We start from the raw sequence: 13,986 nt of genomic DNA on the forward strand, positions 1-13,986 counted from the left end.
ATTGCATCTTGCCGATGGAAGCCTGGGGTTGGTGTTGGACTCTTCTCACAGAGCAGGTCTTGGGCTGGCGTTGCCTTTTTCCTACTGTAACTTTCTTCTTTTTGTTTTTTATCATTTCTTCCTCTTCCCCTTTCCCTTGTATTCTTCTTACGTGAGAGCCTTTGAGTCAGCAAAGGAAATCTGCAAGTACTACGAGATGACCTGTCGTAGTGTTGTCTCCAGTGTATCAGAAGGTCCTCTGCAGCCAGGTTGCCTATACTAACACAGCAGGCTGGCCACAGCAGACTGGGCAAATCAGATTATACCAGGATTTAGAACTGCCTTTTCATCTGTGTAGGTTGGCTGCATCCACAATAGACAAATTAATTCCTTTAAATTTATAGTTAGCCTTGAACTCCAACGTGGAGTTCCTAACCTCCAACCATGAATAAACAGGATCAGAATTTTATGGATATCTCTAGGTGGGATATTTCTAGGTGGGATATTTCAGCCACAACAAAGTTAACTTTGCATATAACCATCAGAGGTGGACTTAAAGGGCAAATAATCTTCTTCAAAATGTACATCAATTAAAAAAACCACCGAGTCCATATGAACGTGCCTTTGTAAGCGTCAGTCAAGAAATCAAGTTTGATTAGCACAGAAATTTGTTAAAAGCACATATCAGTCTCATGCCCAAATACATTCAAAAAATGCACGTCATTTTCTGCTGTACTCGTTCATTTGGTCTAGCTAGTGGCCCTTAACCAAGAGGGCTTGAGTGCTGAATCATATGCCCACATTATAAAATCAGGAAAAAAAAAATGAAAGTAACAAAGCCAATTTGCACTAACAAATGACAGTGAAACGAATTGTCATGGATTCATTGCGTCCTGTAACGGTAAAGGACATCGGCTGATTCAGATATTCAGAGCAAACTTTTTTCTTGACCCTTATGAATAATTAGACTCTTACTCTAAAGTCAATAGGTGGCATGTTGGAAGCAAAAGCCACAGTGATTTTAATGTTAGGATAAGTAATTGAAACATTAGGCAGCTCTTCCAGGGTACTTCTTGTTTGCTGTTACACAGAAAGGAAATGACGGGCGCCTCCTCTTTGCTCTGTTCCTGACTCACAGTGGTGACTTGAGGTGTCTACAGAACCAGGGGAAATGAGGATAGGGAAAAGAAATGAGAGCACACAAAATCCAAAAAGCGGACAACACATGCAGGATCACGCAGAAATATGAGGAAACATGAGCCAGGACTTGAAGTCCTGAAGCTTTCAACCAAGAGAAATACAGTATGTGCAGTTATAATACTTAAATATTCACTCCTTTTTATCTCTTCTGAAAACAGAGAAGAATGAAGAAGAGGAACAGGAAGCCAAAAGAGAAATAAAACGTAGACTCAGTAGAAAGGTGATGATGTGTTTTTTGTATTGTGTATTTGTGTATATAGGATTATTTTTTATAAGATTCTAAAAATCATTGTGTATACATTACTGCAAATGTCCATCCGTCACGTCCCCAGATTAGAAATCCGTTTAAAAAGCAGTACAAGCCCCCATCTTGGGGGAAACTCCATCCTGTCCAGTTTCGCATACCTGGAAAAGCATATGGAGTCTGGCCGTGCTTAATATTCGTCCCTGTAAGCAGGGGAGAGAAATGACACGTGTTTCCTCTCTGAGCATGACCACTGCTGCCATGTGTGTTCGCGGGCGGCCACACCCGTAGATCCACTCTTCCCTGGAGCAGCGGAGAGGGCAGCAAAGCCGTGTGGGCCCTAAGAAATCCCTTCACCGTTCTTCTAACCACGTCAGCGGCCTTGGCTGCGCTCATTGTCCCTGGAAATAAAGCAGCTGTGCATCTGCTGCCCTGGCTTCGGGAGCTCGTTCTGGGAGAGGATGGGGGGAGTTTTCATATGTATCCCTAGTCTGCCCTTCTCTGCAAAAATACAGTTTCCTTAATATGATTGTCCTTAGTTAATTAAAGTGAATATTGTTTGAGGTGACTGAAACAATTTGGCATGATAATGACCCCCAAATGTTTTTTTAGCTAGGCAGGCATCTCCAAATCCTGCTTATTTTCAGTATTATAGTTGAACACAGCAGACTGCGTAATCGTTAATGCAAATGGACCTACCGCCTAGTGCAGTAAATGGTGTGACAGTTGCAAAGTCACAATTAATATTCCAGGGATAACTGTCATGATTCTCTGTGACCTGCCCGACAAAGACTATTTTTATAATTGAAGAAATTAGGTTGTGCTGCTTCCCCATTCCCGTGCAGCACTCCCAGGATGGTGCCTTTTTTTAGACACCTGAAAGTGACCCTATTTAGAAATACCATTAAAGTTCTCTTGAGATTACATCATACCCTCAGCTTTTATTTTATTTTATTTCATCTTATTAAACCTACTATTTTCTGCCTCCTGCTTACAGCTCAGCCTGAGGCCTACAGTGGCTGAACTTCAAGCGAGAAGAATCCTTCGATTTAACGAGTACGTGGAGGTCACGGATTCTCCGGATTACGACCGTCGTGCTGACAAGCCTTGGGCCAGGTTAACTCCCGCAGACAAGGCAAGGGACAAATGTAGATTATAAGAAAACGCTTGCGTCTGTCACTTTTGGGAGGCTTTCCTCTGGTTTACATTCTCTTGACTCCAGCATCACGAATGACATCTGCTGGAGGCAGCGAGATTGTCATGGTACTACTGTGCATCTACTGCTTGCAGCTAAGAAAACCCACTCAGGTGCCTATTAGGAGCATATTTGCTACCTCCATTACGGCAGTTCAGGCCAGAATTTCTTGCATTTTTAAAGCCTTGCTAAGCCAGGCACACACTGTTAGTGAAGATGGCCACGACCCGTGGAATTCAGGCAAGGTTTCTGCAGGCAGAAGCCTGCGTCACTGCCACCGAGAGTTACTTTTGCAACTCATTCAAGTGAAAAAAGATAGAAGCTGCTCCATCTTCCGAAGGGTTCTTGGCCACAACTGTCAGTGCAGGAGCTGGCCGAATGCATGCCGCATGCCTTCTTGGGAAGTTTGCCCCCAACATGCTGCAGTTAATAGTGCCTCGGTCTAACTACAACGGATGAGACAAATGATTCTGTGATTCTCTTTTAAAAAACAGATCAGTCAAAGATTACCATAAAATACTCTTCCATTTCCCTCCTATACCACTTCATACAAGGAAAGCAGTAGGATTTATGTATCAAAAAGTGCTGGCCCTTTTAGCACTGGGTCTAAACCAACTTTTATGGAAATCCTATGAGATGTGCCTGGCATGAAAAGTAGTATGTGCAAGAACCCACTGTCTTTTAACTAAGGACTGTGAAGCACTGATTTCATTTCAGCTTGTATTTTAATATTAATGCCAGCTTACCTGACAATCAAAGGAGCATCTCATATCAAGTCAAGGTGGAGACATTAAAAATGTACCCAGAGGGGTTTGTAGATGTTGGTTCTGGGAGGTGCTGAGGACTCTAGTCCTTACGTAGTCTGCGGGAGGTTAGAGCGCCCAGCACCTCCACTTTCACCTAGGTCCAACCAGGGTAAACTGCACTAGAAAAAACACTGGAGTTTCCTCCCTACTTAGGGTAGCAGTTTTTAATCTCAATTCGTTTTGTAATGAACAGGTGCCCAAGGCTGGTTCTGTGATCCCCGTGTTTGTTGGCCTCGGCAGAAAGGCAGACCCCGGGTTGCCTGGAAACTCCCTTGCCCTTTTTTCCCAAGGAAGTAATTTTTCTAATTCCAGTGGGAGCAGAAAATTGTACTGTAACTATATTACGGAGTTGGAGCTCTGGTGTCCTTGCTGCTGATTTGGTGCACAGAAATAGCTGTCTCTTTCCTAGCTATTACAGCAGCCTCATGTAAGCATGCTGTTGTGGCTAAATGGAACCATCCCCTGCTTAAAATGAAGTTTCTCATTTATGAGACCGTAGTCTGGTGGTGCTATAATTTTATCATGCTCCTTGTCTGTTCTGCATTGAAAGGCATGCACACCAGATGAGATTTCTTTAGGGATTAATGAAATTATACTGCTTTTATTTGAAATGGTGAAAGAAAAGACTGAGTAAGAATAAACTGTCATTTCATTTCACAGTGAAGATAGGAAAGCGTATGGCATAGAAACAAAAGCCCTTGCAGTATATATTAGAATATTTCAGAAATTGTATGTATTACCTGATGAAGTAAATTGCTTATCGCTCTTTTAACATAAGCAACGAGGCATTTACAAAGTGCACTGAATTTCTGCTGTTCTTTAGTATCTGCCAACTGAAAACACAAGCCTGAAATGTCCAAATATTTCATGTAATTTTTCATAAAACTACTTAAACCAAGTGACTAATTCCACTTAAAAAAATGCTATTCATCTTGCATTCCTGAATTCGTGTCTTCGGCGGGGAGATACAAGGCCCCTGCTGCATGTACAGTGCCTGTGCAGGCAGCGTGGCTCACCAGCCCCTCAGGGAGATACAATGCCCTGGGGGTTGCATACCCAGCAGGTGACTGTGGAGGTAACCCAACCCCTTGCCCCTTTTTGTCTGTAGCAAGTGCCATATTTTGGTGGGGGGTTTGGTTCACCCATTGCAGTAGCTTTGATGTTTCTTTGTTTATTGTTGGTGTTTGATGCTTTGGGTTTCTTTGTAGCGTATTACTGCTTGAAATAGCTGTAATTGAAAAAAGTCGTTCAGGTTGCTGATCGAGAAATGTGTAAGAGCTGTGGATTACAGTAAGGGAGACTGGAAAATGGGAACTGTAAGGGAAGCTGCAAGAGTAGGGCCAGGTTCCTTTCAGACTCTACTTTCTTTAAGATTCATATTTCTTATGGTTGCGAATATCATTATTGTTTATTAGGCAGCAATACGGAAAGAACTGAATGAATTTAAAAGCACAGAAATGGAAGTACATGAGGAAAGTCGGCAATTTACCAGGTGGGTGAATTCCTCTTCTTGCATAACTCGGAGAGATGAGTATGGCAGCGACCTTCTGCCTTTCTGCAAGTCCTCTGCAGTTGTCATGACTTGTGTAGACTCCTACCATGAGTCCCCTTGAATCCCACCTGAATCCCACCACTGATTCTGTTGGGATTCCCAGTGTCGCTGGTGCCATCCCTGAAGTTGGCTAGTTGATGCAGCAGTGAAGGTGACTGCAGTGGATCAGTTGCTCCATGGAAAAAGATTGTTTGGGAAATCTAAAAAATAATCCTTTGAAAGGACTCAGCATTTCTCACAGATGAAGTTAACAGTCCTCAAACACAAAAAAAGGGATGTCCTTCTCTTGAAAGTATACATTTTTGTAGATGCGTTTGGTAAGTGAAAACTAGATGATGTGTTGAACTTCAGAAAAGCTCACCAGTGTTTTGGGGAGCTTCCTAAGGATCACCTGGGCTCCTGGCAGCAGTTTCTGGGGAACAAGACAGATTCTAATATTCCCTGTTTGCTACTTCTAATGTGTTAATCGGGATTTGTTTTGTTCTCTGCTTTGGACAACACGAAGATGTTTTCTGAAACATTATTATTTGAAGAGCTCTGAAGTGTCCACAGTTTTTAGCAGGACTTCAAATTTGGCAGAGTTATTCCTAGGGGGAGGAGGCACTTTCTGCCATCCCCATGGCACCTGTTAGTATTTTTTTTAAGTTATAAAGGCTGAAAATTGCCACCAGCAAGCAAAACTTGCTGTTAGGATCAGCCGACGTTGCATACATAGTATGATTGTCTTCACTTCCACAGAGAGTTAACTCAGATAAACACAGTTGCCCAAGACTGGGTCCGTTCCTCTTCCTGCTACTGTTTCAATTAAACTTGGGGTCCAAGCAAGCGAGTGTGAATCCTCTAACCAAAGAGAGTGTCACAAGGAAGATTCTCAATGGGAGATGGGTGTTTGGTGATTTCTGGCATCTCCTAGTGCAATGCTTGATTTCACAACCTCAGTGATTTTTTTCTCACCAAAACACGGATTTTTTTTAATAATACTGTAAACTCATTTCAGTGTAGATATAACATGAATAAATTAATTTTCAAAAAATCAAACCAGTTTCACAGACAGCAAACCTAAGCCAGGAGATGAACCGGGAGGCAGGGTTTTAATCTAGTGTCGCATTCTGACCATTAGAAAATGTCCTTTTCAAACATGGATTTGTATATTTTCATTTGGCTTCTGATGTAATTTTCTTTTCAGGTAGTGGGTAGTATATCATCTTCTTCAGAATATATAAAAATACTACTTTGAAAAAATGGGCATCCCAAGGGAGAGAAGGAAAATGAGCAGGAATAGAAACCTGTCTGTGTGCTGAGAGAGATGGAGTGCAACCCCCTGCTTACGTTGTAACGTTTTTTGAGTTGCATTGCAATATAGAAGCATAAGTACAGATAGGCATGAGTCATACAAAAAGAATTGGATATTTTTTCATGAGAATTGAAAACAGTTGAGACTGATTACAATTGGATTCTTGAAAGCTGAACCAAAAATCTCAGGGATCCAGTGGAGTGACAGGCCAGTTAAAAAGTGAATTTTTTTTTGAGGACGGCCTTGGAAAATGGAGTAAAAAATAGGCCCAGCCAAACTATGATAAATGTAGGCAATGATTCTATAGGGTCCTGGAAGAATTTCAGCCTGAGGGAAATCAGACTCACTGTTCCCTATCCACCCTCTTTTTTTTCACTGGTCATGTTGTGGAGCCACTGCACAGAAGTCAGCAGAGTAACACTAGAAAAAGCTAATTAAGAGCAGAATTAGATGCAGATGTTTTAAGTCAATTGCAATTTTGAAAATAAAAAGAGATTCTGTTTCCTCCGGGACCTCTCATTAAAAATTATGTAGTTCACCACTACATTTGGAGTGATACAACAGAAGTGATTTGTTTTAAGAAAACTGTAGACAAAAGTCTCTAGCCAGAATATGAATTACTCATCTTTTAATTTTTTTCAAGGAGATCACTGAGATAATACAAACCAAAAGGCACTTGCATTGGCAGCTGGTTAACAAAGGCTTATTCGTGAAGTTCTGTGATAGAATGAGACAACAAGGAAGCTGCTTATTAAACAAAAATAGTTTATAGCATATAGTTTCTTATATTACTACATATTCAATATAAGATGCTTTAATATTATAATCAGTATTTACAATATCTTTGAATTGTTAAAATTTGATATTAAACTTGGGAAAGAAAAAACACTGGTTTTCATTGTTCATCATTTCTGTAATGACTGTCAGTTGAACTGTTTTTCGACTCCTAGTAATTTAGACTGATTCCTTCTGTTATTTCATAACAGAATCCAAGAAACTGAGTTTCTAAAAATAGAGGAATAAATAAAAGTTTGGGAAGATGATCTTAGTATTTGTTTATAAAGTGCTTCTAATGGAAATGCTATATATAGTCCAATATATTGTTGTTCTACACAAATACAAAAACCCTGTGTCTTTTTTGCAATGCACTGCATCCTCAATTAGCAGATGAGCTGCATACTTGTGAATGTCAGCTTTTGTGTACACCTCCTTTATTTGAGAAATGCATCCCTGTGTTGTACTGTACCACAGTACAGGGGTAATGTGTGGCTTGTTTCCTTTTCCGTTCTCTGGAACTGTTAAGAGAAAATGTGTCAAACAAAAACTTATGTAAATCTACTGTGTTAGATGCATCATTAGCTAAGCTGTTGTAAAGTTGCTGCATCTTTTACTACTTCATGGATAGATGTATTTTTAAAGCCATTTAAACAGAGATTTAGAAGTCTGGTGATAGATATTTTGAGCACCTAATATTGGTGCCCTTCTTACCCTTATTCATTAAATTTAAGCTGAGTTAGAATTTCAGTTGCTGTAGGCTCCTAACTTACTCTAGAAAAGGTTGGCGACACTCTTTGGAGCAACCCACCTCTCTATCCGTCATACAGGCAATCTGGAGTGATGTACATGCCCTACCTAAAAGTCTAAAAAACAGTGAGGTGTATTTGGGCCTTCATGTGCCACAGTCGGCTGCTGTTAATAGGAAGAAAGCATCTGCAGTGCTATAAAATTTGTTGCTTATTTAAAAAAATCCAAAATTTTTGTTGGCTTCATTTTGCAGAAGGATTAAAAACTAGAAATTTAAGTTTTACGGCTTAGCAAAGCTTTTCTGATTTACCGGCAGTGTCTCCAAATAGGGGTTGCAATTGTGGCTAAATCTATATTGGTAAACAAAACAGACTGGAGACTGTTCTCCAGCCCTGAGGCCAGCAGGCTTGGCACAGCTTGAATTCATACAGCTAACTTCTTCCCCCCACCCCAAAACAGGGTGACGTCCCCCCATACCCAGTCTGCCTATTGGCCTGTGCAAATCCCAGCCATGCCCAGGCAGTGTCTGGAAGAGCGCTGGTTGACCCAAGCAGAACTCTGCCAGGGACCACAGTAACAGCTTCATGGTATGGACAGACAGACATACACCAGCGCCTGAGCCACCCCATAACCCTGTTTGGTTTTCTAGTAGAGAGGGACGGAGAGTAGGGGATAATAGGGCTGACTCTAATCCCACATTGACCAGGAAAATCAGAAATAATTTCTGTTCAGGCAACAAAAGTAAACAGCTGTGAGAGCAGGATGAGGATCACTGTCATTGTCAGTTCAAATAATACAATTCTAAGTTTTTTAATGATTTATCATTTCAGGTTTCATCGTCCGTAACTGTTTGACCACATCCCGTATTTCATGTAACAGTTTTCTTTGGGGAAATCATTGCGTCCTGAAGACCTGAGATTGCACTGGAACTTGACTGAGTGTGAGTCTGTGCTACAGCTTACCCTGAGGTTAAATGAAGGATGTGGCCCTCATCTTTATCAATGGACAAATGATTTGTCTAGGAGGAGAACCCACATGAAGTGTTTGTCAGTGTTAAGACAAACCACGGTTCTGTGGCTAGCCCACACAGATGAATCGGTGGACTTCGGAGCTCCACAAGTCAGGAAGTGCTGAAGACAATCGCTTGAGAGCCTGCTACCAGGAACTCATCAGACTTTGCAGGGTTGTGACTGAGGGTAACTGAGGGGGGGAGTGTGAAAAGGACTGAGAGCGTGGGGGAAGAGAGACTTTGCTTGTCGGTCCACAGAGAAAAGTGGAACGGATGGGACTGCTTAACGAGGCACTTGGCCAGTGGGAAAAAAAGAAGAGAGTGTGAGCAACGGTGCATGTATTTTTTTTAGTGGCCACAGCCTGTCTTAGAAAGACGGCAAGCCACAAGTCCTCATGTCATCAGTGCTTTAGTGAAGAACTGTAATTTTCTCTGGTGCCAGTAAATACAGTTGCCAGAAAGTAGTCCTAGTATAACTCAGCTGTCTTTTTTAAAATCCTGATGAGCATGCTTCAAGGAAATACATTGAACATTCATACAGAACAAGTTATGTGTTTTTTGGTTTTTAATGTTGACATACTCTGGATCCTCAGAAATACATAAACAGGATTCGAAAGACAAATAACGTGTGACACTATGAATGCAATGAAATGCTTCATGTTTAGAAACACTCCTTGCTATCTGTCACTTGCCATTCAAACCACAGGGATCATTATCTTTCTCACCTATGGCAGGCAGTGGTGACAATTTTGACATCATGCTAGTGTGAATCCAAAATCAGAATTGAAATTGGGCACAAAAGTCTTTACTAGTAGGCTTGAGCAGTGATTACTAATGTGACTTCTCACGTCTAAGGACTCTCGCACTGCTTTGAGGAAGAACGCCCAGATGAATCAGTATGTCTTCAGCCAGTGGTCTTGTAAAAGCGAATGGAAAATCCTTAAGAGTGTCTGCAGCCTGTTTTTGTTGAGTGTGAAGAATGCTTCTTAGATTCATAATTTTTATACTATCTTGAAATTGTATATGTGAATACAGTACTATTAAAATTAAGTGGTATGGAGTGTGAAAGGCAATACACGGTTTTTCTAAGTTGGCCCAAAGGCCTATTAAAAAGCCTGTGGCGTTGTTTACACTAAGAAAATCTCTGTCTTATATTAGCACTTATTTATCCTTTGAATTAATGTACACGACATTTTGGGGGGGTCTGGAATTCACATATGCATACATTTAATGCAGTATTACAATATATTTGCTATTTATCCTTTCTAATGTGTGTACATATTACAATTTATTTTTGTCTTTTATGTGCCCTGTTTAGTTTTTAATTATGAAGTGTAAGTATTTCTTTTTCAGGCAATAAAAGGTCTGTGTAGATGTGATTTTTACCTCAGAACCTGCAATAGATTCTTGTGGAATGTTTTTAGTTTATAAAATTGAAGGTGGTTGTTTTAGATGTCAGCCTAAAGGCAGGAAGGCAATTTGGTGGCTAAAATTAGATCTCCCTCTTTACTGATACTTACAACAAGACCAGGTTTGCATAAATGGAGTGGATTATTTTAGTAAAGAGCAATTCTAGTAACAGGAGAGTGCTTTCCTACAGCTGGCATTTTTAAAGAGGTTGACAAACCTTTTTTTTTAAAAGATAGATTTATATGACTGTTGGGCTTACTTACATTTTAGTAAAAACCCAATGATGTACAGACCCAAAATATCAATAACCAAATAAAATAACCATCTATATGCTTGTAGCAAAGAAAAGGAAGCAGCACCTTCCTTTTTTAATGGAATCAATAAGAGGCATTAGGATTCCATTTGCAGAAAACAGTTTAGCTTTTGTGAGGCCCATCATTTTATAAATATAGAAAAACCACTTTGACATCAAGGAAGCAGTGAAAATGTATTTTTTGGCACTAAATCATGCAGGAGTGATCAGGCCATTAGAGTTAAGGTTTGTCAGCAATTCTGATAGAATCCTAATTTTTATTTTTAGAACTTTAGAGTAAATTTAAAAACCTACACTAGCACTTAACCAATAGTTCTCCCGCTTAAACTTTTTGTTGTTGTTCTTGCTAAATTTAGAAATGTGTGTCCAAAATCCTATAAAGGCCTACTATGTTGACTTTGAAGTATAAAACACAGTATTTCACTTCAAAGGAAACAAGTGGAGCAATTAAATAGACCTCAGTGTTGCCTTAATCACTTTCAAACATTTGAAATCAGCCAAGATACTAAAGGCAGAAAGATAGCTGTTGCACAGGCAGAATAACTTGGACAAAGGTAAAGCTGGACTATATAAACTTTATGTAAGATAGTAGTTCCACTGACATGCCAGGATACGTACGGGTTACACAAGTGGACTAAAACTTGTTAAACTCTCAGGATGAAGTGAATGAATTGACTTTCCAAGAAGACATTCCTCTATACTAGGCCTGGAGCATGGATGGCAAGACACGTGGCACCTTCTCATTTAAGAATTAAAACACAAAGATGAGGATACAACTTCTGGCTCAGACTTCTTCAAACTGCGTTTTGACATAAGACATGAGGATACGTAAGTGAGGTATCACTTAGGCTTTCCCTATTCTCCTTCTGGATTTGGGTTTGGGGGTTTTTTAAAGTATTCACTACAAGCCATTGCTAGAGGCAGAATACTAGCCTGGATAGAGATGCTGAGCTAATCTTTAATTTCTTATGTAATTTCTTATTATTTTGATGATAAATAACCAGATGCATTCTTTGGCCCACAATTCAGCAAACTACTTAAGGAAATGTATGTAACTGGACAAAAGGAGTTGCCTTTATTGAAACTTATGTAAAAATGGAGTATACTTGCAGAATTAGAACTATAAACTATCCACTGTGTATTGCACACACACACAGACTTAGAATTGCATATACTGTTTTTATATTCTAAATACCAACTGGCAGAAAACCGACAGCTGTAAAGTGTTATCCACGCAATAAAAAATAACAAGATTTTGGTATGTCATGGTGTGCAGTGAAGCAAGTTTGCTTTACTTTATTGAGCTGCCTGAAGTCAGTTTCTGCTGTATCTCCTAGTCCTCTGAATTGATGATTTCAAATGTCTTCAAGCTGCTACGACAGCCCGATGGAAATAATACGTCATGTACCTAACTCTCTATGGTGCTGCACGCCTGTTAGAAGGGAAAAATCAGGGTAAGTCCTGAGAAACTCCTGAGTGAGTAATCCTTGGGGAAAAAAAAAAAATGTAAAAAAGGCAAAGAAAAAAATAACGCTTTCCGTGCAACACATAGTACAGTCCAGCTGGCTAAAAGGGATCAAGGTGTTAATTTTTATCAAGTTGGACAAACTATTTAAATGTCATCCACAATATATGACAAACCTTACACATGTACCTATGTTCCACAGAGTCAGGTATAGACTCAGATGTCTACATCCACACAAAGAGAAAATGAATAGCTTGAAATAGTGGTTTCTGAAATTGCCTCATATATCACATTTATCAGTACGACCACGCATCACAGCATGTTGCTGTGGGTGCAGAAGAATAGATGCTTAATCAAATTCTAATTTCTTCTTCACATAACAAACTGAAATGATTCTAGAATGTCTCTCGTCTCTCTCTTCTTTCAGGTAATATATATTAGTCCTTATAACTGAAATTTGTTGTTTTAAATGAAAAATAGTCTGCCTGAATTTTCTCTAATTGTGATATATATGTTGACTCAACAAGTACCAAAAAAAATTATTTAAGCTAAATACCATTTCAACCGGTGATTTGAAACAAGGTAGGAGCAGTCTCTCTTCAAAATCACTGAAAGTATTCACAGCCATTTGTATGGTCTACAGGTCTACAGGATTATACTTATTTGTTGGGTTTAGCATTTACCTACAGTTGTGCGTGTCCCTTGCTGTGGTGGACTTTACCGGCCTCTGATGTGGTGTGGGGCAGGGCAGCCCATCCTTCTGCTTTGGCCACACTAAGCAGCTTTTAGAGAAGCACCACTACCTCAGTGTTGACATGTAAAAACCGTATCAGATGACCTTTTTTTTTTAACTTTTTTTTTCCCTTGAAAACCAAATGAAAGCTGTGAAACAAAGGGAGAAAAATGTCCCTGATATTACAGAAATTTACCCCCTCCTTCCAGGTGAGATTAGTGCTTTGTTTCCAGCGGAGATGCTTCAAACCCAGATCTTGTGACTAGCAATACTACAGCTATGTCGGAGAACTTGTTTCAAAATAGCTGTCACAACATGATGATAAATATGGTCTGAGCCACAATTTTGTATCATCGTAAAATGGAAGGAATCACAGGTTAAAAAGGTGGATCTAGCCTGGCAGCCTGGGAATCAACCAAAACCCCCTCATCGGCTAGAGCTGGCAGCGGGTTGGAGCCAGGGTAGGGAGAGCCACGCTGTCACCTGGGTACCTGGCAGACTGCACCAGTAGGACAGGTCTGGCTGAGCACTGCTGGCATCCTAAGGAGAGACTAGAATATGAGCCCATGTCTTAATGTCTGTTAACACTTTGATAAAGTAAACCAAGCTAAAAGCCTACATTTGCATTAAATTATCAGGTATACCAAAACTGTGTCTTATAATGCTTTCACATCATCTGTTTTTATTCGTATCTCAAGGAGTTAAGACCTGTGCCACTGCTGTAAACTAAAATAAAGACATACTCAGGGTGAAAAACAGAATAAATTTGCCTCCTGCCTTTAGGAGCTCCCACATTTAGCTCCATTAATGTTGCTATCTTTATTCTTACTGTACAAAGCTCAGTGCAATGCTCACTGCTGGGACCTAGTTTTGATGAACAAAAAAAAAAAAAGGCAATTCTGAAAGTTTGTATTAGGTTGATATTAAAATATTTTGAGGATCAAATAAAAAGCAAATTCAATTCCCCAGAATAGCTTAAAGCTTCTACTTAACAGACGTCTGAAAAAAACCTTATGGAAGTGTAGCTATATGGAGAAAGGGAGAGATGGAGTAAAAATAACATATTTCACTGTAATGTTTTGACAGGTTTCTATTTATTTACTTTAATGATTAATAAGATCTTGTTTCACTTTGTCAGTGTTCCCATCTTGTTTCAGGATTTTAATGGAAATAGAGCTCATTTGAACTAGGTACAGCATTTCACCAATATTTCATTATTTTCTAGAAGCTAAATATTGCATTGGATAGGAACAAAGAAAGTA

At 39.8% G+C, this 13,986-nt stretch overlaps 1 protein-coding gene across 1 annotated transcript in view; it reads left to right on the plus strand.

Annotated features, from left to right (window-relative positions):
- Window positions 1-8,695, plus strand: part of PHACTR2 (phosphatase and actin regulator 2) — a 58,990-nt gene extending 50,295 nt beyond the window's left edge. Inside the window, exons 12-15 of the mRNA XM_009585652.1 lie at window positions 1,338-1,399; window positions 2,421-2,558; window positions 4,840-4,916; window positions 8,625-8,695. Of these exons, the coding sequence (XP_009583947.1) occupies window positions 1,338-1,399; window positions 2,421-2,558; window positions 4,840-4,916; window positions 8,625-8,640 (293 nt within the window). The 3' untranslated portion in view covers window positions 8,641-8,695. The remainder of the gene's footprint in view (window positions 1-1,337; window positions 1,400-2,420; window positions 2,559-4,839; window positions 4,917-8,624) is intronic.
- The last annotated feature ends 5,291 nt before the right edge of the window (window positions 8,696-13,986 follow it).

Source organism: Fulmarus glacialis, unplaced genomic scaffold (genome assembly GCF_000690835.1).
Source record: "Fulmarus glacialis isolate BGI_N327 unplaced genomic scaffold, ASM69083v1 scaffold32279, whole genome shotgun sequence".
NCBI lineage: Eukaryota > Metazoa > Chordata > Aves > Procellariiformes > Procellariidae > Fulmarus > Fulmarus glacialis.